This window comes from Monodelphis domestica, chromosome 1, assembly GCF_027887165.1.
Source record: "Monodelphis domestica isolate mMonDom1 chromosome 1, mMonDom1.pri, whole genome shotgun sequence".
NCBI classification, from domain to species: domain Eukaryota; kingdom Metazoa; phylum Chordata; class Mammalia; order Didelphimorphia; family Didelphidae; genus Monodelphis; species Monodelphis domestica.
The window spans coordinates 465,010,233-465,034,213 of NC_077227.1; the positions used below are offsets into that span (position 1 = coordinate 465,010,233).

Consider the following 23,981-nt stretch of genomic DNA (forward strand, 5'->3'; position numbering starts at 1 on the left):
TAGTTTCTCCTTCAGTCATCTTTCCCTCTGTAATCTTTAGTCTTTCCTTGTCTATGGATTCCTTCCTTTTTGTTTTCACATATATCCAAGTTTCCTTTATCTTAAAAAAATCCTTCATTAGACCCTCCTATACTCTTAAGCTATCATTCTAAATCTCTTCTTTCTCAGGCAAACACTTTTCTATATTGGTTGTCTTCCTCTTCCTTCCATCTATTTCCCAATCTTTGCAGTACAATTCCTGACTTTATCACAATCTTCCTTCTTGACCTTTTTTCCCTTTTGACATCTACCATACTCTTCTTACAACTCTTTCTACGTATTTGTGACATTATTCTCTCCTAGTGCTCTTCCTCCATTTCTGACTCTTCTACCTCAGATTCCTTTGCTGGCTTGTCATCTTTATCATATTCCTTAGATATAAGTGTTCCTGAGAGTTGTATCTCCTAGGTCTTGTGTGTGTTTGTGTGTGTGTATTTTTCTCTCACACACACGTTTCCAAGGATTTCATTATCTCTGTGCAGACGATGACTCAAAAGATCTCTATTTCTAACTAATCTCTCTCCTGATCTTTAATCTTATATCATCAAATGCCCATTAGATATTGCAAACTGGATATATTGGAGATATCTCAGACTTGACATGTTCAAAATAGAACTCATTAGTCTTTTCCCCAAAATTTATCCCCCATTTTATATCTTATCCATTTTTCTCAAAGATACTAACATTCTTCTAATCTTCCACATTCATAACCTTAGCACTATTTGATTCTTCGCTTTCCCAATCTAGTCAATTACCATGTTACCATTTCGACCTGTACAGTTTCTCACTCTGTGTCTCGATCTCTCTGTCTCTCTCATATTGATTCTAAGGCAGAATATTGGTGAGGGCTAAGCATTTGGGCTTAAAGTTTCTTGGCCAGGGTCACAGAGCTTGGATGTTATCTGGGACTAGATTTGAACCCAGGACCTCCTGTCTTCAGGCCTACCTGTCTGTCCACGGGAATGCAGCAATCCCTCTACAGTATCTCTTGCTTCTACCCTTCCTTGCTCTCACAGATGCCTCCTTATTTTAGGTCTTACTAGGCTTTAACTTAAATTATTGAAATGGCTTCAAGTCTCTCCACTCTGATCCATCCTTCACATAGATGTCAAAGTGACTTTCCATTTGCACAGATCTGACTACATTACTTCCCTACTCACTAAACTCCAACTCAAAATATTACTTTTAGGGATCAAATATTGACTATTTCCATTGCCTTTTAAAGGCCTTTGCAAACTGACCCCACCCTATCGTCTGTCTTTGTTGTATTTGTATATTACTCCTCTTTTTGTGCTATATGATCAAGTCAGACTGACCCTTCTTCCTCAGACCACATTTCCTGACTCTGCCTTCTTTCTACATGGAATGCATCCCTTTCTCACTTCATAGAATCTCTTTTCTTCTAATACACCCAACTCTGGTGCCACTGGTGTGTGAAAGGTTTTCTTGATCTCTCCAAATCCTCATGCCTTCATTCAATTCACCAATCAATTAATAAGCATGTATTAAACTTGTGTTATGTACCAGTAACTATTTTAAGCATTGGGAGTATAGAGAAAAGCAAAAATAATCTTCCCTCCATAGTGGGTGAAAGATGAAATGACTGAGGAAACAAAGTTTCATTTTTCTAAGCATATCAATTTATTAAGCAATGCATGCCAATTACTCAACAAATTGGGACCAGACCTGTGCCCCAGCTTAGGGCTGGTCCTTTATTCGGTGAGAGGAGGAGAGCAAACAGGTACAAATCCCTGAATTCAGAAAAAGTGGTGTCCCATTCCCTCGAAGTATCTGTAAATAATTAAAGGACCATGAAAACAATAATTGAAGGATCAGTATGGAGCCAATTTTCAGATAGGACATTTAGATTGCTTGAGATGTACAAGTATGATAAAACTTGCATCAGTCTTTGGACTGACTGACTTTTGGATGTGGTTGGCATAACCTGGTCCTTAGTTAAGATTCTCTAAACAGTAGATACAGGTGGTCTAGTTTCCCAGCCATTTAGAGCTAAGTTCAAACAATGCAATAAGGTTTTTTTCCCCAATTTCCACAATTGAATAAAGCTTTCTCACAAGACAGAATTTGGTCTTAATTAAAGTCCCATAATTGAATAGAAAGGGAATTGAGATAACTAGAATTGAGTCATAAGATGGAGTCAGTATGATGCACTCAGTGACCCCAGTTAACCACTTGCTATCCTAATACCTTCTATTTCCTTTCCTCAAAGAGCCCACATTTTCAGTGGCATCTGGTGGCTCGGTGGGTAGAGCACTGAGTCTAGAGTTAGGAGGACTTGAATTCAAAGCCAGTCTCAGACCCTTACTAGCTGTGACCTTGGGCAAGTCATTTAACATCTATGTGCCTTAGTTCCCTTACCTGTAAAAAAAGTACCTACCTGCCAGGGTAGATCAATGACATGTATAAAGCTTATGTATTAAGTTCAAATGGCATAATATGTATAAAGCACTTAGTACTTTAAGCAGCACATGGTAGGTATTCTCTAAATGTTTAGTCATTTCCCTTTAATGACATAGACAATATATTTATATAAACCAGAACATTCAAGGTAATTGGTGAGTAATTGAAAGATAGCCCTTGATGAGAAGGCATTGACCCCTAAGGGAACTAGGAAAGGACTCTTAGCAGAAGGGGCACTTGAGCTTAGTCTTAAAGATAGCCAGGGATTCTGAGAGCTGCAGAGCCAGGATAGGGAGCATTGTGTGTGAGAAAGAGCAAACAGACCCATATGACCAGACCATAGCTTGTAGAGGAGAATAATGTGTTAGAAGACTAGAAAGAAAGCAAGGGGCCAGGTTGTGAAGAGCTTTAAATGCCAAACTGGGGAGTTTCTATGCAATTGTAGCAGTAATAAGGGAGCCATTAGAGTTTATTGGGTAGGAGGAATAATAATAGCTCATGTTTATGTAGCACTTCAGGACTTGAGAAATGTTTAACATTTATTCTTTTACTCAATTCGGTGAGGTAAGTACAGCCTGCAGTTAATATTTGTAGTTTACAGATGAGGAAATTGAGATTGTGAGAGGCTGAGTGATTTGTCTATGATCACACAATCCAGAAAGTAGCAGAAGCAGAACCCAGATCTCCTGTCTACAGGTCCAGAGTCCTTAGCACTCCGCTGCTTTCTTTTTGGTTTTAGTGTTATAGAGAGCCCTTCTAACTATCTTATATGTAATTTGTATTTGTTCTGTATGTATTTATATTGTTTGGGGGTGGAGGGAGGGAGGGAGCTTTTAACACATGTTCTTTTATTTGAGTTTGTCTCAAGTCAACGTGGAAGTAAAGCTCCTTTCCTCTCCCTCAAGCAGTGGCACCAATCTCATTGAACTCCTAGGGAGATTGAAATGCCTTCATTCCCATCTATGTTGGGGGGCAGGAGGAGGCCCAGCACCTAGTATACAGTATGTGACACAGAGTTGGCCCTTGGTAAATGATTGTTGATGAATCAATGGATCAACACTGGTACTCTTTTCCCTGTGTTTACCACATTGTATTTCCTAACTAAGGAGTCCTAGTACTTCCAAGAGGAATAGAAATATTAAAATTCCAATTAGGCATCTAAAAAGGAAAGCCAGTCATGGCCCAAGTGACATCTCAGGATCCCTCCAGCCTTCTGATTATAGGATACTAAGTTTATACCTCCTTGAAGTAGAGATCAGTTTTTCCTTAGTTCCCAGATGAGTTAATTGTTCCGCCTCTTCAGTGCTTTGATGGTGTCCTTCAAAGTTTTATTTCATCATTAGCTGAAGATAGCTTATATTAGCTTATATTCCTACCTAATGCTGGTAGTGTTAGACAAGGCAAGTATTCCTTTAAGAAATGAAAATGAAATATCTTCATTTCCTTATCCCAAGCATTACCTAGAACTGGTTTCTTTTATATAATAAATAGTCTCTTAATAAGTTAATGTTTTGGTTACTAATTTATATATGATGGAAGTTTGATTCATTAATGGAATTAATAATGTGTTTGTTTATTTAATAGCTGTGAACACCTCCTTGACAGAATCAACTCTGAAGAATGTCCCTCAAGTAGTAAATGTGCAGGAATTGACAAATAGCCCCCCAGTTCCCACTGCAGCTTTAGGGTATGTAATTACTTCCCTTAACTTGTCATTTCTTCAGTGTCTTACATTATTAAACTAACAAAAAATTCTGTAATAAGGATTAGTTGCCAGTTGAGTAAAGTATTGCTGCTATATACGATTTGAACATTTCTCTGCAGAAACATTCTGAAGCATACTTCTGTGTGTGTGTGTGCGTGCACGGAGGGAGAGAGTGTACATGTGCTCACATTGTGGTTTTTATTTATTTTTAAACCCTCATCTTCTTTCTGAGAATCAATAATGTGTATTGGCTCCAACATAGAACAGTCATAAGGATTGGGCAATGGGGGTTAAGTGACTTGCCCAGGGTTGCACAGCTGGGAAGTGTCTGCGGTCTGAGATCTGACTTGAACCCAGGACCTTCCATCTCTAGGCCATCTCTAGGCCTGACTCTCAATCCACTAAGCCACCTAGCTGCCCCTCACTTTGTGTTTTCAAGGATTCTGCATCTTTTCAAACTCTGTAGACTCTTCAGGAACGACTGATTTAAAATGTTTAAGCAAAAGGAAAGAGTCTTTTGGGTTAGACTTGTTCTTCAAATTTTGTTCATTTTGCTGTTATGCTGAAAACTGTAAGTTGCAAGTGTGGTGACTAAACACAGGGTGTCATAATTTTAATTCTTAGCTGATGAGTTTCAGAAAATAGACTTCAGTAATTCAGATTGTTGATTTTGGTGCATTTCAGTGGTAGAGTTTATGTTGATAACAGTCCCTCCCTGCCCTTGATTCCTTCCTCTAGTCATTTGTATTCTTTTAGGTTCTCTGCTTTTTTGAGAAGGGAAACAAAGTACTTTCTCAAAAAAATTTCATGTCGGTTTTGAGTCTTCCAGCTGCCCTTTTATCTTGTATTTGAGGGTTTGAACTGCTGTTTGGTGATTATTTTCTTTAGTATACATCTGTTCCCCGAACTTAAGTTTCTTTTTTGCCATCATTATTCCAGACAGTTCATTAATTGGGGATCTCCCCTCAGAGCTAGCCTTTGGCTTGCAGAGTTGTTAATATACTTTAGTTTGTAGCTGCCTTAAAAAGGATATTATTTCTTCTTAAGTTCTCAAATGTGTTCACTCTTCTATCTCTAATCTATTAAATAGACCTGTCCCATGTATCCTTGTAATTGTCTCTCTTTTTCCCATCAAGCACTGAATAGCTCAGCTTATTCTAGCAATTTTTTGGTTATCTCAGGGTCATTCCAGCAACCAAACAACAGAGCTTGTCTGCTTTTTGGTTCTGCTCTTGACCTTGGTATGCAGTCATTTAGACCAAGATAATATTTCAGGCTACTCTGCACTTTTCAGGAGGGAGTATTATATGTGGAAAAGATTGGGAATTTTACATATTCTGAATGTCAGGAAGACAGAAAAATTTACTATTAAGACAATGCATGACATTAAGTAGTGAAAACATCACTACTCCTCCATCCCTGCCCCTGGTCTGAAATTGCTGTTGCTTGTGCCTGTTGACTGTGCTCTTGAGACGCACATATTAGAGTGATTTCAATTTATCTATTGTCAAGATTTCTTTTCCTCAAGTGGGTAGATAAATTGATTGGTTCATAAAGTATTTAGTAGTGGAATAATTCAGACTCTGCTATTCTGTCCTTAAAATAGTATATAAATTTTAAAAAATGCATCCTGTGGGAATAATAACAATTCATACATAATGCTTAAGGTTTTAAGAAGCATCACAGTAACCTTATGAGGTGAGTTGTCCAGAGATTACTATTTCCCATTTTACAAATGAAAAAACAACCTTAGAGAGGCCACAGATCTGGAAGAAGTCTCAGAGGCTCTCTTCTTTTGTGGCCCCTTATTTTATAGCTGAAGAGGCTTAGGTTTAGCGAGATTAAGTGATTTGCCAGAGACACATCTACTAAATGTCTGAGGTTTTTCTGACTCCTGGATCCAGTGTGAATTCTAGTATGCTATACTGCCTCACATATTACCCCTCATAAAAGACATCATCTGAAGTCACACATAAGTGGCAGAGAAAAGCCTTGAAACCAGGTCCTCTGACTGTGACCAGTGCTCTTTCCATTATACTTTGGTATTTTTCTATTTCTGAAGTGGTATCTATTCCTCTGTACTTAGGAAATGTCTCTGGTATTGCATTTTGACCCTGAGCAAACTTAATGTATGAAATTTCATTTGGTCTGCATTAATTTCTTATACTTCCTCCCTGCTGTGTATTCTTCAATTAGTGACACTGGCCTCTTCCATGAACAACACTCCATCTCTCAGCTCCAGGCACTTTCTCTAACTGTCCCTCCTTCATGCCTGGAACACCTTCTTTCATCTCCACCTACTGGTCTCAGTGGCTTCCTTTACGTCCTAACTGAAATCCCCCCTTCTACAAGAAGCCTTCCCCACCCCTTCTTAATTCTAGTGCCTTCCCCTCTTCGTTATGTCCTGCTCATAGCTTGTCTGTACATATTAGGTTGCTTGTTTTCTTCACGTTCGATTATGAGCTCCTTGAGGCCAGTTTCTGTCTTACCTCTTTTTGTATCCCCAGTGCTTAGCACAATACCTGGCACATAGTAGTGCTTAATGTTTATTAAGTAATTCAATGAAACACTTATGTGGCAGCTAGGTGGTATAGTAGATAGTGCAGGACTTAAGAGGCAGGAAGACCCAAGTTCATATCCTACTTTAGATTCTTCCTCTAGCTCTATGATCCTGAGCAAATCACTTTTTTTTCTATTTTTTTTTAAACCGTTACCTTATGTTTTAAAATCAGTGCTATGTATTGATTCAAGTCAGAAGTGCTTTGTAAGGGCTAGGCAGTCGGAGTTAAGAGAATTTCCCAGTGTCACCCAGCTAAGAAGTATCTGAGGCCAGATTTAAAACCAGGACTTCCTATCTCTGAGCCTGACTCTTATTCCACTGAGCCACCTAGCTCTCCTCCTAAGAAAATCACTTTTACCTCTTTGTGTCTCAATTTCTTATCTGGAAAATAAAGAAAATAACACCACTTACCTCACATGGGTGCAAATTTCGCTGTATCTACCTTCATTAAATCTCACATCTGATGACTAATTTTCTGTATTTGTCTTCCATCTTAGTACAGGCAGACCCTTGTGCTTCTTCCCTAGATTATTGTAGTGGCCTCCTAATTGGTTTCTCTTTCTCAAGTCTTTTCCCCACTTCAATCCAACCTTACACTGCTGCCAGAGTGATTTTCTGTAAACACAGATCTGACTACAGACAGTTCTTGCTTTATGTGAGTGGACCAGTCTGCAGACCTCTAAGTAATAATCAGTTTTTACATAATGGAAATTTGCATGCAGATATGGGCTGGAGGCAACCACAAAGGGGCCTGACCCAACCAAGAAGACAAAGGGAATTTGGGGAGGATACATGGGGACCAGATACAGGACACAGACATAGGAAAGGAGTGGTGGCATATGGGGGTGGGTTTGCAAGGACACACATGCTGCATTCAATCATGGACAGATGGAAGACAGGCAAAGCAGGGCAAAAATCTACCTTTTTGGGTTGGAGGTACCAAACTAAGTTCCTGATCATATGTGTTGGTGGTGGTAGTCTCTCCATGTCTAATTTTCTGCCCTCCCTCCCTCTCTTCCTCTCTTCTTTCCTCCCTTCCTCCTTGCAAATTTGCAAAAATTTAATTTGGAAGTATTCATTAAAAGTGTTAAACATGAGTCAAGACCTTCTTGCTTTTCCTATGGCTTCATCCCTTAGCCATTCCTCTGAAAGCCTATTCTTTTGAGAATAGATGACTTGAAATGTATATGTGGTGTTCAGAATGTGGGTTCACCTTTATTCTGCGTATTACTATCCAGTATATATCCTGTGGAAATGATTTCTTTTAGATTTCAGAAACATTCATGTGACCATTAGATCAGCTCTTAACAATTCTTTATTTAGTTTTGATTATATTCCACATTAAGAAATTAGCATTGTTAGGCCACATTACTGGTTTTCTACTATTGCACATAATTCAGTCAATCAGCGTTGGCTCTGGCAGGCCACAGGGTGTTTTGCTCTCAGGTTCCTTTCATTGTGGGTTTTATCATCATTTCTAGAATTGTTTGCTAACTTTTCATTAGTCATGCAGTAATCTTTTACCAAGTGACTTTTGCTTCAACTCACTCTTATTAATGAAATGTAATTCAGTTGATTTAAAAAATAAAGATTATTAAGACTCCATTATAGCATAAGCATTTATGAAATATCTGTAGTATGTGAAGATGCACTGTGCTACATAACTTGCTTAAGGTCCAGTAAGGGGCAAGCAGAACTGGAAGATGAGGTTTGGGGATATAGATATCACAAATAAAATAATCCTTACTCCCAAGTAGCTTACATTCTAATGGGGGAGACAACCAGGAATACAAACAAACACACACACACACACACACACACACACACACACACACACACACACACACACGGGAGATCAGGAAAAGTTTCATGTAGAAAGTGGTGCTGGAGTTATGTCTTGTAGAAAAACAGTTCTCTGAGGCAGAAATGAGAAGGGAGCGCCTTCAAGGAATGGGAGGGATAGATAACAAGGGCAAAAGCATAGAGATTGGAGATGAAATTTGCGTGAGAGAAATGGAAGGAAAGCTAGTTTGTATGGTGGATTGTGAGAGGAGGAGAAATAGCCAATGAAGCTAAAAAGATAGGCTGTGGCCAGTTTGTGAAGTGTTTTAAAAGTGAAATGGGAGTTCATATTTTATTCTTGAGGCAATAGGGATTCAGGAAAATTTATTGGATAGGAAAATGCCTGGTCAAATCTGCAATGTGAAAGATGGACCAGAAGGGAAAGACTTGAAGTATAGAGACCTATTAGGAGACCATTGTAGTAATCTAGATGAAAGGTAATGAGGATCTCAACTAAAGTAGCAACTGTGGGAAAAGGAAGAAGTTAGGTAAAAGAGGGGTGGCATAGCATGATCTGTCTAATAATTGTGGAGTGAGTGAGTGAGAGGTGGAGTCAAGGACAGTTCCAGGGTTATAAACTTGTAAGACAGAAAGACTAGTAGTACCATTGACAAAAATGAACATGTTTTGAAAGAGGTAAGTTTAGGAAGAAAGATGAGCTCTGTTTTGAACATTTTTACATTTGATGTTGTCTCTAGGACATCTACTTTCAAATATCTGGGAGGCCCTGAGGGGTATAGCACTGAAGCTCAAGGGAAAGGCTACAGCTGGATTTATGGATCTGAGTCATCTGTCTAGAGATAATTAAATCCATGGATGCTGATGAAGTCTCCAAAAGATAGTGTAGAGAGAGAGAAGAAGGCCCAGAACACAGGGTTGGGGAACACTTCTAGTTGGGGGCATATAGTAATATATAATAGTATGTAGTAATACATATTTTAATATATAGTACTATATCAATAATATCATATTACATATAATAACAAAAATAATACATAGTAATATAATAATGGTCTCTAGCAAAGGAAACTATAGGTAGAAGGAAAACCAGAGGAGGGTAGTATCACAAAAATATAGAAAGGAGAGAATATTCAGAAGGAGAGGGCAGCTTTTATACCCTAATTTTATAATCCGCCAAAGAAAATCTTTGTGATTCCCTTATTTTAAAAAATGTTACTGTATTAAATTCATTAAATCACATGCTGTTAGTTTGGGAAGTAACCCAAGAACAATAGTTGGAAAAACATACCTCTATCAAGAGTTCACCAAAAATGGAATGTACTGCCTGGACATACTGGAGGTCTTCAAGTAGAGTCTAGAGCCCCACCTCTTTGCTGTCTTGTAAAAGGAGTCTTCTTCATGTATAGGTTAGATTTAAATGGCCTCTGAAGTATCTGCCTTTTCTTTGAGTCTGTCATTTATTCTCATCTCTTTCTTTCATAAATGAAGAAGCAGTAGAAGTAAAACGATTTGTCCAAGGTTATTATGCATACAACATGTTGTTATATTAGTGAACTTTGTTAAAAAAAAAAAGAAAGAAAGAAAACTCACATACAAAAAGGGTTGGGAGAAATAGTGGAAATCGAAGTCTGCTAGGTCAGGATTCAAGCCCGGTCCTTCCTTCTTTTCTGAATTTCCAAAACAAAATGAACCTTTCTAGTTTCCAGGGCATTGAAGTTCTTCTTCCATTTTAGATTGAAAGGCTTCATATGCTTTGTACTCAGTGAGTTTATATGGCAGCTCCCTTGTTTTCCCTTGCTACAGTTAGGGTATCTTTTGTGATGTTGAATCTGAAGTGGAAAATTTGAGCCTGGTTTGGAGAAAAAATATCATTGGTTTTAAAATCCAGTACTTTCATTAAGGAAATGTATGCCAGACTGGCTACCAAGTGAGCAACTTGCTATTCACTTGGGGCAGTGACACTTAAATGAAGAAATGCATCTTTTTTCACTGGAGAAGGGCAGCTTACCAGCTAAAGTATGAGATATTCCACTAAACATATCCTTGACTCACCAGCTGAAAAAAATGTTTATAATGTACACTTAAGAAACGATTTACTTCTAGTCCAGACTGTTAATCGTAGGGCAGAACCAAGTTATAAGTTAACTAATAATTACGTTTATTTACCCATGATAACATAGTAAAGATTTATATTGTTTCAAAATCACTTGGCATGTAGAGTAGGGAAAGAAAAATACTTCTAGGAATAGCAATTAATTTATAAGTGATCTCATATTTTTAAATAGTCTTTTGAATACTTATACTTTATTAATTCAGAAAAACTTATTGAATACATATACTCTTAGTGTTTCTATGAAGCAGTATATAAAGCCTTAAGTTGAGTCTTTTTTTCCTCCAACTTTTTCTCCTCTTGAGTTGCATGAAGTCTCCTATCTTCACTCTGTGCTTTAAAACTGTTCCACAAGCAGTTGTATCAATATACTTTTCATAACAACTCATATGAACTGATGCAAAGTAAACTGAACAGAGCCAAGAGATCATTGAACACAGTAATAGCAATATTGTACAATGTTCAACTGTGAATGAGTTAGCGATTCTCAGCAATACAAAGACCTGCACAATTCTGAAGGGCAGATGATGAAAAATGTTATCTTACTTCCAGACAAACAACTGAGATCTGAATGCGGATTGTAGCATACTATTTTTAAATTTTCTTTATTGTTTCTTGGGAGTCTTTTTGATTTTGTTTTCTTTCATAACATGGCTAATAGGGGAATTTTTTGCATAATTGCACTTGTATAACATATCAAATTGCTTACTGTTTCAAGGAGGAAGGAAGAGAATTTGGAATTCAAATTTTTTTAAAACACTCAAAAATTATTTTTATAAGTAATTGGGGCAAGGAACTTTTATTTTTAAAAAATAGTTTTCATAGCCGATATCCTGTGTAAACATAATATTTAAGTATATTTCATTTTAACAAGGTAATATTTTAAGTAGCACCACAGTTTGAAAATACACTGAATCAACATAGTATTCTATTTTTAACAAGTTACTATGCCTGGATAAAATATACACAACTGGACCTTTGTTCCTCCCCTTAAATTCAGCCTTTAAAATTTTTAACATCAGTCATTCAATCAGCCAGAATTTATTAAGCCCTTACTATGTGTAGGCACTATGTTAAATATGGGGGTAATGGGAGGCAGGTAACAAAGAAAGGCAGAACAAACGAAATAAATAGATGTTGATCCTTTTAGTCCATTCCAGTCTTGGATTGGAAATACTTTTGTCAACCAATAAGCATTTATTAAGCCCTTTGTGCTTGATGTGATTAACTTTGGGTATGCAAAAAAAGGGGGAAATGCAACCTCTGCCTTCTCAAATGTGATAAACTGAAAAGTTAGAAAGAGGCTTTACATGCCATATAGAGGATTTTATATTTTATCTAAAAGGAATCAGAAGCCACTAAAGTTTATAGTGCAATGAACTAGTCAATTCTGCCCTTTATTAAAATCACTTTAAGAGCCGAGTGGAAGGTAGATTGGAATGGGGAGAAACTTAAAGCAGGGAAACCAGTTAGAAGGATCCATATGGGAGTTAGTAAAGGCCTGCACTATGCATCAGGTTATTTATTGACTGTGTGAGTGTATAGGAAGGGATGTGTAAATGAGATTTAGAAATTATAGAATTTTTAGAAAGTTTTACAAGTTTTAGGAATTATAATGGATTGGATTTGTGGAATAATCACCAGTGTCAAGGTTGTAAGCCAGACTTATAAATGATGGGGGGTACTCCTGATGAATTTGAGAAGCTAAAAAGTTTTTAGAGAAAGATACTAAGTTCTGTTGTGGTCATACTGAGTTTAAGATTTTTATGGGACTCTTCATCATCTTCCTTCCAAGTATGAGTCTAATATTTCATCTTATTCTTTCTTCTTGCTCATGTGTACTCTCCCTTGAAACTATCATTTGTCTCCAGAGATTTAATTAATGTGACTGTACAGGTGATTTTCAAATCCATATACTTAGTCTTAATTTCTCCTCTCTGGGTTCCTTGTTGATACCCCTTGCAACTATATCCCAATAACTCCTGATTGTACCTTCTTTCTACCTTTCCCATTTTGGGTGATGGCACCACCAAGAGACTTTGAACATTAGCTAGCCTAGGGGTTCTTAACCATTTTTTGTGTTATGGACCTCTCTGGCAATCTGGTGAACTCTATGAATCCTTGTGGAATGTTTTTAAATGACAAAATGTGATACATAAGATTACAAAGAAAACCAATTTTACCAGAATGTTTTTTTAATTCACAGACCCCTGATTAATGAGCCTCATTTAGTCCAGCCTTCTTTCACATGGTAAAACTGAGACCTTTGGACAACTTTAGCTATTGGTTTCTGTTTTTTGATTTGTGATCTTAACAGACTTTGGGTCATCTTTATTTGGAAATACTATGTTTGCTATGAAAGAAATTTTTTTTCCTCAGGTCAGATTTTTGCCATCTAGTTTGTGTCTAAATAGCTAATGTTGTCATACTTGGGGTTTTAGTAGGTTACAGTATATTGTATCCCAAACTTATGCACTTGGAGTACCCCAGAGGTGGGTATCAGAGCAAGTAAATAGAACAATTATTATACTTTGTTTTATTTGTCCATGGTTTCCTTTTTTCTTCAGGTTAGAGCTGTTCTGGATGACAATGAAATTCTAGAAATTGTACTTGAGCTATTTCTTTTGTTACTCTTGCTCTGTCTTCTACTATTTGTCATTTAGAAAAGAAGCAAGGGGCAGTGTGTGTGTGGGGTGATCTTCATTTTGCTTTGGAATTACCACAAAACCAAACCATTTCTATAAGTAATTTTTCCCTCTCTGCATAGGTGCTCTATGGGCTCCAAGACTCCCACTCATACATTCTTTTTCTCTCTGTTTCTTTGTTGATGCATCATTCAATCTGGGGGAGGCAGCTTTGAATCTTGAAGGCAGAATGATTTTTTTTTTTTAAATAAACCCCTACCTTCCTTTTTGGAATCAATACTCTGTATTGGTTCCAAGGCAGAAGAGTGGTAAGGGCTAGGCAATGGGGGTCAAGTGACTTGCCCAGGGTCACACAGCTGGGAAGTATCTTGGACCAGATTTGAACCTAGGACTTTCTGTCTCTAGGGATGATTCTGAATCCATTGAGCCACCCAGCTGCCCCCCAAAATGATTTTCAAGAGGCTTTGTTTTATCCCTCCAGAGGAGTAATGGGTCCAGCAATATTGGAAAGTAGAGGATTTGTTTGCCTTTTGTGATCACATGAAAAAGTATGTCTGTGGATTTCTGTGAAACAGCAAAAGGAGAAGCTCAAGTTTGCCTATAAAAATTGTGATTTGTCTTATCAATATGTCACATTATACTTTTCTTTTACCTCCTCAGATTTATTTTTGAGGGGGAAAATAGTCAACTTCCTTGCTCTAAAGCCAAGAAAAATTTTGAGAAATGAAGCTAGATGCCATAGCTTTTGCATTGATACCCATCCTTCATCATAGCATCTGGTTGAGGGTGTTAGGCAACTTAGTTGATTGGAAATCAAATATGGAATTTTTGCCTGTGATTTGAATTAGCAGGTCAATTGGTCCTGTTTCTGGTAAATAAACTCTTAAGTGACTTGAATTGGCAGTTCCCTGTTTTTATGTACAATGTATGAGTGAAACTTTGATGTGCTTTGTTAACCAAGTACAATGAGAGCTCTATCTCCAAATGTTTCTTATGTCCCCTATTGTATAATGATGCTTGTCTGGTGAGAAGTCTTATCCAAACTCCAAACTGTGCCACAAACTCATTAGTTCTGTATTCTATCCCTGAGAACTGGTGCAGTAGCATTTATATGGAGATGTGTTACCTGCTTCCCTTCAAATAGCAGGGTTACCTCCTTGTGCTTAGAGTTAGCTATTACCAAAGGCCCAAGCAGGTGAATAAAGAAGTTCTGAGTTCCCCAAAATCAGTGGGGAAAGACCTAAATACTGCTACTGAGTTAATATAATGATAGGCATTTCCAAATACATTATGCCTTCTGCTTTTGGCAAGTATCATAAAATAGAAGTCATATACAACACTTATAGGTACACAACAACAGCAGATTTTGGGACTATAACATAACTCACCTAATAATTTCTTTTTTTTTTATTTAAACATTATTTTATTTGGTCATTTTCAAACATTATTCCTTAGAAACAAAGATCATTTTCTTTTCCTCCTCCCCTCCCACAACCCCTCCCCTAGCCAATGCATGATTCCACTGGGTATCACATGTGTCCTTGATTCAAACCCATTTTCGTGTTGTTGGTATTTGTATTAGAGTGTTCATTTAGTGTCTTTCCTCATTCATGTCCCCTCAACCCCTGTAGTCAAGCAGTTGCTTTTCTTCGGTGTTTTTACTCCCACAATTTGTCCTTTGCTTGTGGATAGTGGGTTTTTTTCTTCTAGATCCCTGCAGAATGTTCAGGGACATTGCATTGATACTAATGGAGAAGTCCATTACGTTCAATTCTACCACAGTGTATTGGTCTCTGTGTACAATATTTTCCTGGTTCTGCTCCTTTCGCTCTGCATCACTTCCTGGAGGTTGTTCCAGTCTCCATGGAATTCCTCCACTTTATTATTCCTTTTAGCACAATAGTATTCCATCACCAACATACACCACAATTTATTCAGCCATTCCCCAATTGAAGGGCATCCCCTCGTTTTCCAGTTTTTGGCCACCACAAAGAGCGCAGCTATGAATATTCTTGTACAAGTCTTTTTCCTTATTATCTCCTTGGGGTACAAGCCCAGCAGTGCTATGGCTGAATCAAAGGGCAGGCAGTCTTTTAGCGCCCTTTGGGCATAGTTCCAAATTGCCCTCCAGAATGGTTGGATCAATTCACAACTCCACCAGCAATGAATTAATGTCTAATAATAATTTCTTAACTACAAAATCCTTTAAATGAGAATTTTCCTCTTTTCTAACCCTCAGAACCATTTTATTAAACAATTGTAATAAAATGGTTCTAAGAAGTAGAAAAAGGGGAAATAACTCGAGAACATTGATTTGGTTCCTTCCTGAACTCACAATTTTCATTTAAAGGATTTTAAAGTTAGAGATTATGTCACATGAGTTGCATTAAATTTCTCACTTTTGTTGTCTAGTTTCTAAGTCATCTAAGATAACTTAGAATAAACATGATTGGGAACCAAGATGGTGTATTAGAAGTGGCCATCCATCTGTACTCTTCCCAACATACCCTCCCCAAACGTCTTTAAAATAATGCCTCAAATCAAATTTGGAGCTCAGAGCCAACAAAAATTTGGGATGAGACATTTTTCCAACATAAAAAATGAGGTCAACAGATGTCTGTGATCCTGAGGTGGCAATCAGTCTATCCAGAATCCACACACATTTGGAAATTGAGGGGACACTCATCAATTTGGGGATAGCTGAACAAGTTGTTGCATATAATTGTGATATAGTACTATTGTGCTATCAGAAATGATGGAGGAGAAAGATACAACAAAAACTCTATGAACTGATGCAGTATAGTGTGAAGAACTAAGAAATCATTGTGTACAGTAATAGCAATGTTGTAATGATGATCAGCTGTGGAAAATGTATTACTCTGATCAAACTAGTGATCCAAAACAATTCCAAAGGTCTTATGAAAAAATGCTATCCACCTCCAGAGAGACGAGTAATGAGCTCAAGTGCAAACTGAAGTATTATTTCTTCACTTTCTTCCTTTTATTCTCCCCTGCAATATGCCTAATATGGACATTTGTTTTGTATGATTTCACTTGTACAATTGATGTATTGCTTGCCTTTTCAGAAGTTGTGGGACAGAGGGAGAAAATTTAGGATGCAACATTTAAAAAGAAAAGAATGTTTTAAAATGATAAATGTAATAAATGGTTAGGAAAAAAATTAAATGTAATTTTTTCATTAATCCATGCCTGTTTCTGTGATTATACTCTTCCTTTTGAAAAATAGGTCACCAGTACCCCAGTCAGCAGCCAAATCATCCCTCCAGTTGTTTGCTACAGTGGCTACCAATCAGCCTAAGCAGGTAACTCAATGATTTTTATTCTTTTAGCATTACACATTTTAATATTTGCCTTAGCATGTGATGGTAACAATGCATAGGTACCATTCATGTATTTACTTGAGCTATGAGCCTGTAATTCTTTCCATGTGACTGTCCTAACTTGGTCAATGACTTCTTTTATTCAGTTTTGTCATTAGGGCTGAACTTTTCAGTTGCAAGACTTTGCATTTTAGTTCAGGTTATTCTGAGTAAAATTTTGAGTGCCTTCATCTTTTGTTATTGTGAAATTAGATTAAAGACTTGGAACTGAAAGGCTCTTCAGATTTATCTACTCTAACCACCTCCTTTTATACATAAGGAACTCAGGTTCTCTTTTGTTGTAAGTTGTGTTTTTTGTTATCATCCCCACATACTTTTCAGTTCTGTTTGTAATCCACTGTCTAACCCTGATTGGATAGCACTAGACACATTCACTGTATCTAGCTTCAGGCTTTTACATTGCCCTCCTTGAAAAGAACAACACTGTGCTATACAGATAAGACATCAGTCTCAGGAAGGTTAAAAAATAAAATGAATGGGCTTAGCAGACAGCAGAAAGTGAGAGGAGATATTGACAAAGTATAGCAAAGAATTTGCTCCAACTTTTTCGTTTTTTTTTTCTTTTTTTTTTAAACCCTTACCTTCTGTCTTGGAGTCAATACTCTGTATTGGTTCCAAGGCAGAAGAGTGGTAAGGGCTAGGCAATGGGGCTCAAGTGACTTGCCCAGGGTCACACAGCTGGGAAGTGGCTGAGGCCAGATTTAAACCTATGACCTCCTGTCTCTAGGGCTGGCTCTCAATCCACTGAGCCACCCAGCTGCCCCCTCCAACTTTTTACAAGAAGCTTGTATTACACACACTCTCTGAAGATGACTACATATTTGAATTTGAGTTGGAATTTTAGAACTCAGACTTTTTCTCCTAGAAGTCACTGCTATGGTCTCAAAACATTTAATATAAACTCCTTTATTCTTAGTGTTCCTGATAGCTTTGGGAAAAGGATAATTTTAATAGCTTATCAGACTTTTAGAGCTCATTCATAGTAATCATTGAAGGCTCACAGTGAGGGGCAACCTCTTCTAAAGTCTCTTCTGAGGCTGCCTCACACCCTGGAGATAATCTTGAGGTCTTAAAGGCTGAGCCAACATACTTTGAGCTCTGGCCAGACCTGCCACCTGCAAAGGCTCTGAGGGTGACTGTTGTGTTAGTCTTTGTTGTTGAGAATCACCCTTGCTAGCTAAATATAGAGAGTAGCCACGAAGCACTGAAAATTTTTTGACCACCACAACTAGTGAAGCCCATCTAGTAAGATAAAGAGTTTCAACCTGTGTCAGAGGAGGAAGTGTCCTCAGTGGCAAAATCACATATTTTAATTCAAGCATTCATTTCTTCAAAATATTTATTTTATTGATATATTTGAAGCAAGGTGCAGGTTATGGCTAGACCATCTAATATAGGAAGTCACAGAGGCAAAGTTCAGAAACTTATTTTGGCACTTGTAGCTCCACTGGTAGAAGCCAAGCATATTGGTTGAATTACACAGGTCACTGGTTTTCAATTTATAGGAGTACCACAGTGTTATTGCTAAAGAGAAGGGAGACCCACAAGTTTATATTAAATGACCCTTTATCATTGTGTCACATGCAATGTATTGCTATTTTTTTCAAGTATTTTTGATGCATTGTGATTAATAAAATAATTCACTTAAAAGCATTACTAAATGAATAATGCTTATGTATCATTGGGTATCAATCAATGGCTATTAATAATACAACAGCTATCATAATGATCAGCGGAATTTTTTGATATTACAAAAGGATTCCAACTTTAGAGAATTAGAACTATAGATGTCATTCTTACCAACCCCCTCATTTTACAGATGAGAAACTAAGCATCCTTAAAATGTTAGTGCACTTATAAGATCACATAATATTATGTGGCAGAGCCAGGTTTTGAACATATGTCCCAGACTACAAATCCAGTACTCTTTCTACTACATCATGTTGCTTCCTTGAGTCTCAGAATGTGGCAATATTAATAATGTAAGTGAAACAGCCCATTTTCATTTCCTTATTTATGTAAATATATTCAAAACTGATTAACTTCTTAAAGTGTTTGTTTGCTTATTGTACTGTTTATCTTTGTATATCTTTTCTAGTTTCAATGATAATATATTTAATCATGACAGTTTTACTTGTTTGTTTTTTGTCTTCTATTATAGGGGTCTCTCATAAATTCCATCAAGACACAATCTCCACCTGGCCCTACACAAATACCAGCACTAGTCACATCTGGCCAGCTGTCATCTGGTGACAAAATCTCAGGTCAGTTTGCTTTTTTGTTTTCAGTGAAAATGAACACAAAAGAAAGACCACTTCATACAACTCTTGAGTTTACTGGCATGGTTTATATAAAGTTAATTGGTAATAAGTTGAGGAATTGAATTATGGGAGGCCAAAAATGAAAGACCAGATTAGTGAAAAAAATCTGTCCTCCTTTATCCCACCAAAAGTGACCTTTAGCAACAATGTGAACTAAAATTTTATCTTCAATTTGATAAGATGCTTTTTTGTTTTGTTAATTTAATTTTTTATTGTTAATTTAAACACCAAAAAAAATTTATTATTTCTATTTATAAAGGAGAATAAAGATTATATATGAAATTGTAAGCCAGGATGATTTGTTCTATTAAAAAGAATATTGTATATTCCACACATCACATTCAAAACTGTCTTGTTTTTCTGTAATTCCTTCTAAACTTCCTTCTGTCCTCTTCTGTACATTTTAAAATAATGTTTCAATGGTTCACCATCAGTATTGTTAACCTCTTTTCTCTATTCCTCCTTCCCCAGGTAAACTGAGAAAATAAAATAAAATCACTTGTAACAAATAAAATTGGCAAAAAGAATTCCTAAAATAAATGTCTCTTTCTGCATCTTGAGTCTACCACCTCTGTTGGAGGATGCATAACATATTTCATACTAGATCCTCTGGAAATTCCATTGATCAAAGTTTAAATCTTTCAAAGTTATTTTTCTTTGTTTTTATCTACATATAAATTGATCTCCTGATTCTTCTATTCTGCATCATTCCGTACTACCCAGAATTCTTTGAAGTCATCTCTTTCATCATTTTTATAGTGAAATAATATTCCATTACACTTATATGCCACAGTTTTTTCAGCCATTCTCTTTTCCCTCTCCTAAGGAAGAGAAATTATCTTCTATTAAACAGCCCCACCCCTACCCCCTGCCATCCATTTTTATTCCCTTCTTGAGTTTGATATATTTCCACACATTAACTCTGTGTGTGGGTGTGAGTGTTCATTCAGCCCTTTTTTGTCTGATGCCTGCTCTCCCTCCCCCATCCATTCTTCAGTGTTTGTATACTTTTTTTTGCCTCACATATCCAGTTAAGAGGAATTGCAGCTTCTATTTTCTTTTTGCCCTAGTACTGTGGTGGCAAAGCCATGGCACAGGTACCAGGATGGCATGGGGAGGGCTGCTCCATTCTCCCTCTCCACTGTGCACCCAAGGACATTTTTTGCATGCCTTGTTCCTTTGTGCAGCTACCCAGTTCAAACTCTTCCTCCCCCCACTGTCTGGGATAATACAGGGGGCTCATAGGCAGCTTGAAATTTCACTTTGCTCAAGCAATCTAAAAAACATTCGCCACTGCCCTAGTATATTCCTTTTATCCTCTTTTCTCTTTTCCCTCTTAAGCCTCCATAGAGCAGGACCAACTGCCCCTAACTCCTTGCCATCCAGGCATTCTTTTTCTTACTTAATTTCCTTTGTATCTTTTGAAAACATCAAAGTTCTGAAAACATTAAGATTCTTAATCAACTTAGCATAGTGCCTGACCTGTAGTAGGTACTTAATAAATGTGTATTGATTGTTTGACTAATTGAAGAAATACTTATCTCTTCTCTTCTTAGAATGCTAGCACTACATTATCATGTAGCCCTTCCAGTTGCTCAGATAAATCTACTTTTCTAGGATCCTTTTAATTCTGTTTATATTTCAGTGATCTTGTTTAGCTGATTTTTTAAAAAAATCAGAAATACTTAAAAAGTCTTGATTCCATTAAATATCTGATATTTTCTCCCTGTAAGAAGCCTATTTAGCTTTGGGCAGGATAAGTTAATCTTTCTTGAAAGTCTACCTGCATCTTTTTTGCCCTTTGGCTCACTGTATTTCAAGAACTCCTCTACTTTAAAGTAGAAGCTACTATGTTTTATGTGATCTTAGCTGTGACTTTGATACAAAAAATCCTTTCTGGATTCTCAGGATTGCTTATTTTTGTTGTTAATATTTTTACATGAGAATTCTGAGTTTTAACTATGACATTCCTGGGACTTTTACTTTTGGGGTGCCTTTCAGTAGCTGATCAATAGATTCTATCTTCATCGTCTGTGATTCCTCAAAATATAATGGAAGAAGTCATTATAGTTCTTGGATTTCTTGATCACTATTTGGTTTATTATGAGTTTCTGAGTTTTTTGCTGTAATTAATATGTAGAAACTATATGTAGAAAATTGTTTGCCTTGTTCGAGTTACTGTCTTTCCTGGATGTTCAATTTGCTAAGATCACAAGTATTTTCTGAAAGTTTTTAAAAATCCTTCTTGGAAGATCTTCTTTCAAAAACCTTATTATTGGAATGAGTTCCAATATTCTTGTTCCAATAGTATTTATCCAGAATTGAAGTTTAGAGGCTAAGTATCATAATATGTAATACCAGCCCCTTAAGGAAAAGGGAATCAAGAATCTCATTTCACAGAAAGGAAATTATCTATCATTTATGTTTGAATCAACCTGAAACTTTATAAGGAAATTTAACAACAAAAAGAACACCTCTTGCCTTCCATCTTACAATCAATCCTAAGTATTGGTTCTAAAGCAGAAGAGGGGTGAAGCTAAGAAATGGAGCTAAGTGACTTATCCAAGGTCACACAGCTAAGAAGTGTCTGAATCCAGATTTGAACCCAAGACCTCCCATCTTCAAGCCTGACTAACCACTGAGCTACCTAGCTAACATTTCCCAAGAGCATTAAGAAGAAAAGAACTATTATGTGGGGGTATCTGTATAAATAAATAAATATAGATTGATAGATTTTGTAAGGGGGAAAAGAGGTTATTTTTTTAAAGGGTTGAACTTGATTATTTAAGAGTGTGGTCACAAGGAATTTAATTAATTCCAAAGAGATTTTATTTACAAATTGTAGAAGGAGTGAAGCAAGAAATCAGAGAGGGGATAAGGTAAGATATCTAGCCTGAGCACTAAGTAATTTACTCCTGACCCCTCTGGGCAGGAGAGAATTTGTTTTAGCTGGCCTCCGCAAAGCTCAGAAACCAGAAAGTGTCTCTCAAAAGTAGGTCTCTAGAGGATAGGGTTCCCACCCCCCGAAAAATCTAGCAGTTAAGAGTCAGCCTTTCACTCACCACATGTCAATTCAGGCAGCAGATTCTTCTGCCCCTCTTCACTAGCCTCAACTTGAAAGCTTAAAGAATTCCTCCAGTCTCCACTTCCAAAAATCAAAGTACTGAATCTCACAGGAAGTAACAGCTCCTTTTCAAGATGCTTCTTTTGCGTCACTTCTTGTGTCTTCCCCTAATTTTACTTCTACCAATCATAGTTGACGCTTTGTTTTAGGACTGTCCAGAAGGCAGTCAGTCGATTCTGATTCATCATCCGCTATCACACATGGGTCACAAACCTTCCCCACTGTGTGAAATGGGGTGTTTGCACCTTTGGCGATTAAATCTAAAAATGGGTAGATCTCCATACTTCAGTTTTAAGTACTATGTTCTAAAAATAGACCGGGGTTACAATTTAATCTTCACAATATTTAATATGTCATCATAGTGTAACTACAGTGATGTAGATAGTAATGTAGAATGGGAGAGGTGGGAGGAGAATAGCATATCAGAAGTTGTTAATTTAAATTGATATCATGAAATGTGCTTGTTTATGTAATTTTAGGCCCAGGGGCAACCAAGATAGAAACAATTATGACTTCAACTTCGTCAACAGCCGGACAGTTCAACAAGCCATTTTCATTCTCTTCATCAGGGTAAGTACTTAAATTAAATTGTATGGCAAGGTTATAGGTTTTCATCAATATTATTGATAGCTTCTCCAAATCTTACAAGTTGCAATCATTTTTGCAAGTCTGAAAAATGTCAGCCTAGCTGATGAAGAGTAGTTAGTGGCTTATAATGTATTAGCATGGATATGTTTCCCATTTTAACTGAAATTTCTATACATAATATGTGGTTTCTTCCAGGATATTTCCATATTATTTTAGAGAGTCTGTATTAAATATTTTAGCTAGTCTGCATTGTTAATTTATTTACTCTTTGTTTCAGAATTTAAGTGGCAAGTGAGAGATAAAATGCTTTTCTTGATTACAACTCTTACAGCTTTCCCTAGGTGACAAAAGGCATGGGGATATTTTGAAGCAATAGGTTCTACGTGCCAGTGGAGAAATCTATTTCTGTTAAATTTTTAGATTGTCTGATTATAAAATTCAAATTAGTAAGGAAGAACTAAATAGTTTCCTTAACTTCCTATACCACTTAAGATGAGCTTTTCCAACCCTTTAAATAAGAGTGCTTGTTTCCTCTGAAAATTGGTTTTTGTAAATACAAAAACAAAATGTTGCAAGAATTTATGTTGAAACCTGTGAAATCTCCTCAAGTGTTCAGTTCCCTACAGAGATTGGGATTATGTTGGATGCCACTGATAGATAAACTATCCAGAGGTTTTAGTCTTGTTATCCAGTTGTATCTACAAAGCTGCTTAGGACTTTTTTGTTTCAAGGTTGTTATGTTATGTCATATATTAGGGTTGGAAGGGGTAGAGACTTTTAATTTTGTACTTGAGATCACATTAACCTAAAATATCTTTTTCTGATTTTAGCATGCCTCCTAAGTAGGCTTTAAAGCTAACCTATTAAAATGAAGTATGAAAAAGAATTTTAGATTGGGGTCACAGGGCAATTACATGTCGAATATAGAATGTGACAGACCATTTGTCTTTTATACTTTGTAGAGTTTAAACAGTTTTCAGACTATTCAGGTGTTTTACAAATGTTTGTCTTTCCCATCAAGAAAGAAATAATCTTTTTTTCCCACTAAAATTAATAATAAAAAGTAAGTTCATTTCAGAGTAGTAAATTAGTAAAGCTATCCACAGAAACCAAGTATCAATATTATGGCTACCTGGTTAATATTCCCTCCAATAAACAAAACTACCTTAGTGAATAGCATTTACAAAAACAAAACATGCTTACTGGCTGGACAAAGCAGCTGTTTCTATGGATATGTCCTAACAGTATTTTGTAACATAACTGC

General features: G+C 36.7%; 1 protein-coding gene across 6 annotated transcripts in view; it reads left to right on the forward strand.

The window, feature by feature from the left end:
* NUP214 (nucleoporin 214) overlaps nt 1-23,981 on the forward strand; it is a 103,093-nt gene that overhangs the window by 50,365 nt on the left and 28,747 nt on the right. For all 6 annotated transcript variants that reach the window (XM_007475163.3, XM_007475164.3, XM_007475165.3 and 3 more), the window contains 4 exons: nt 4,045-4,147; nt 16,531-16,606; nt 18,846-18,948; nt 22,609-22,699. In XM_007475163.3, the coding sequence (XP_007475225.1) occupies nt 4,045-4,147; nt 16,531-16,606; nt 18,846-18,948; nt 22,609-22,699 (373 nt within the window). The remainder of the gene's footprint in view (nt 1-4,044; nt 4,148-16,530; nt 16,607-18,845; nt 18,949-22,608; nt 22,700-23,981) is intronic.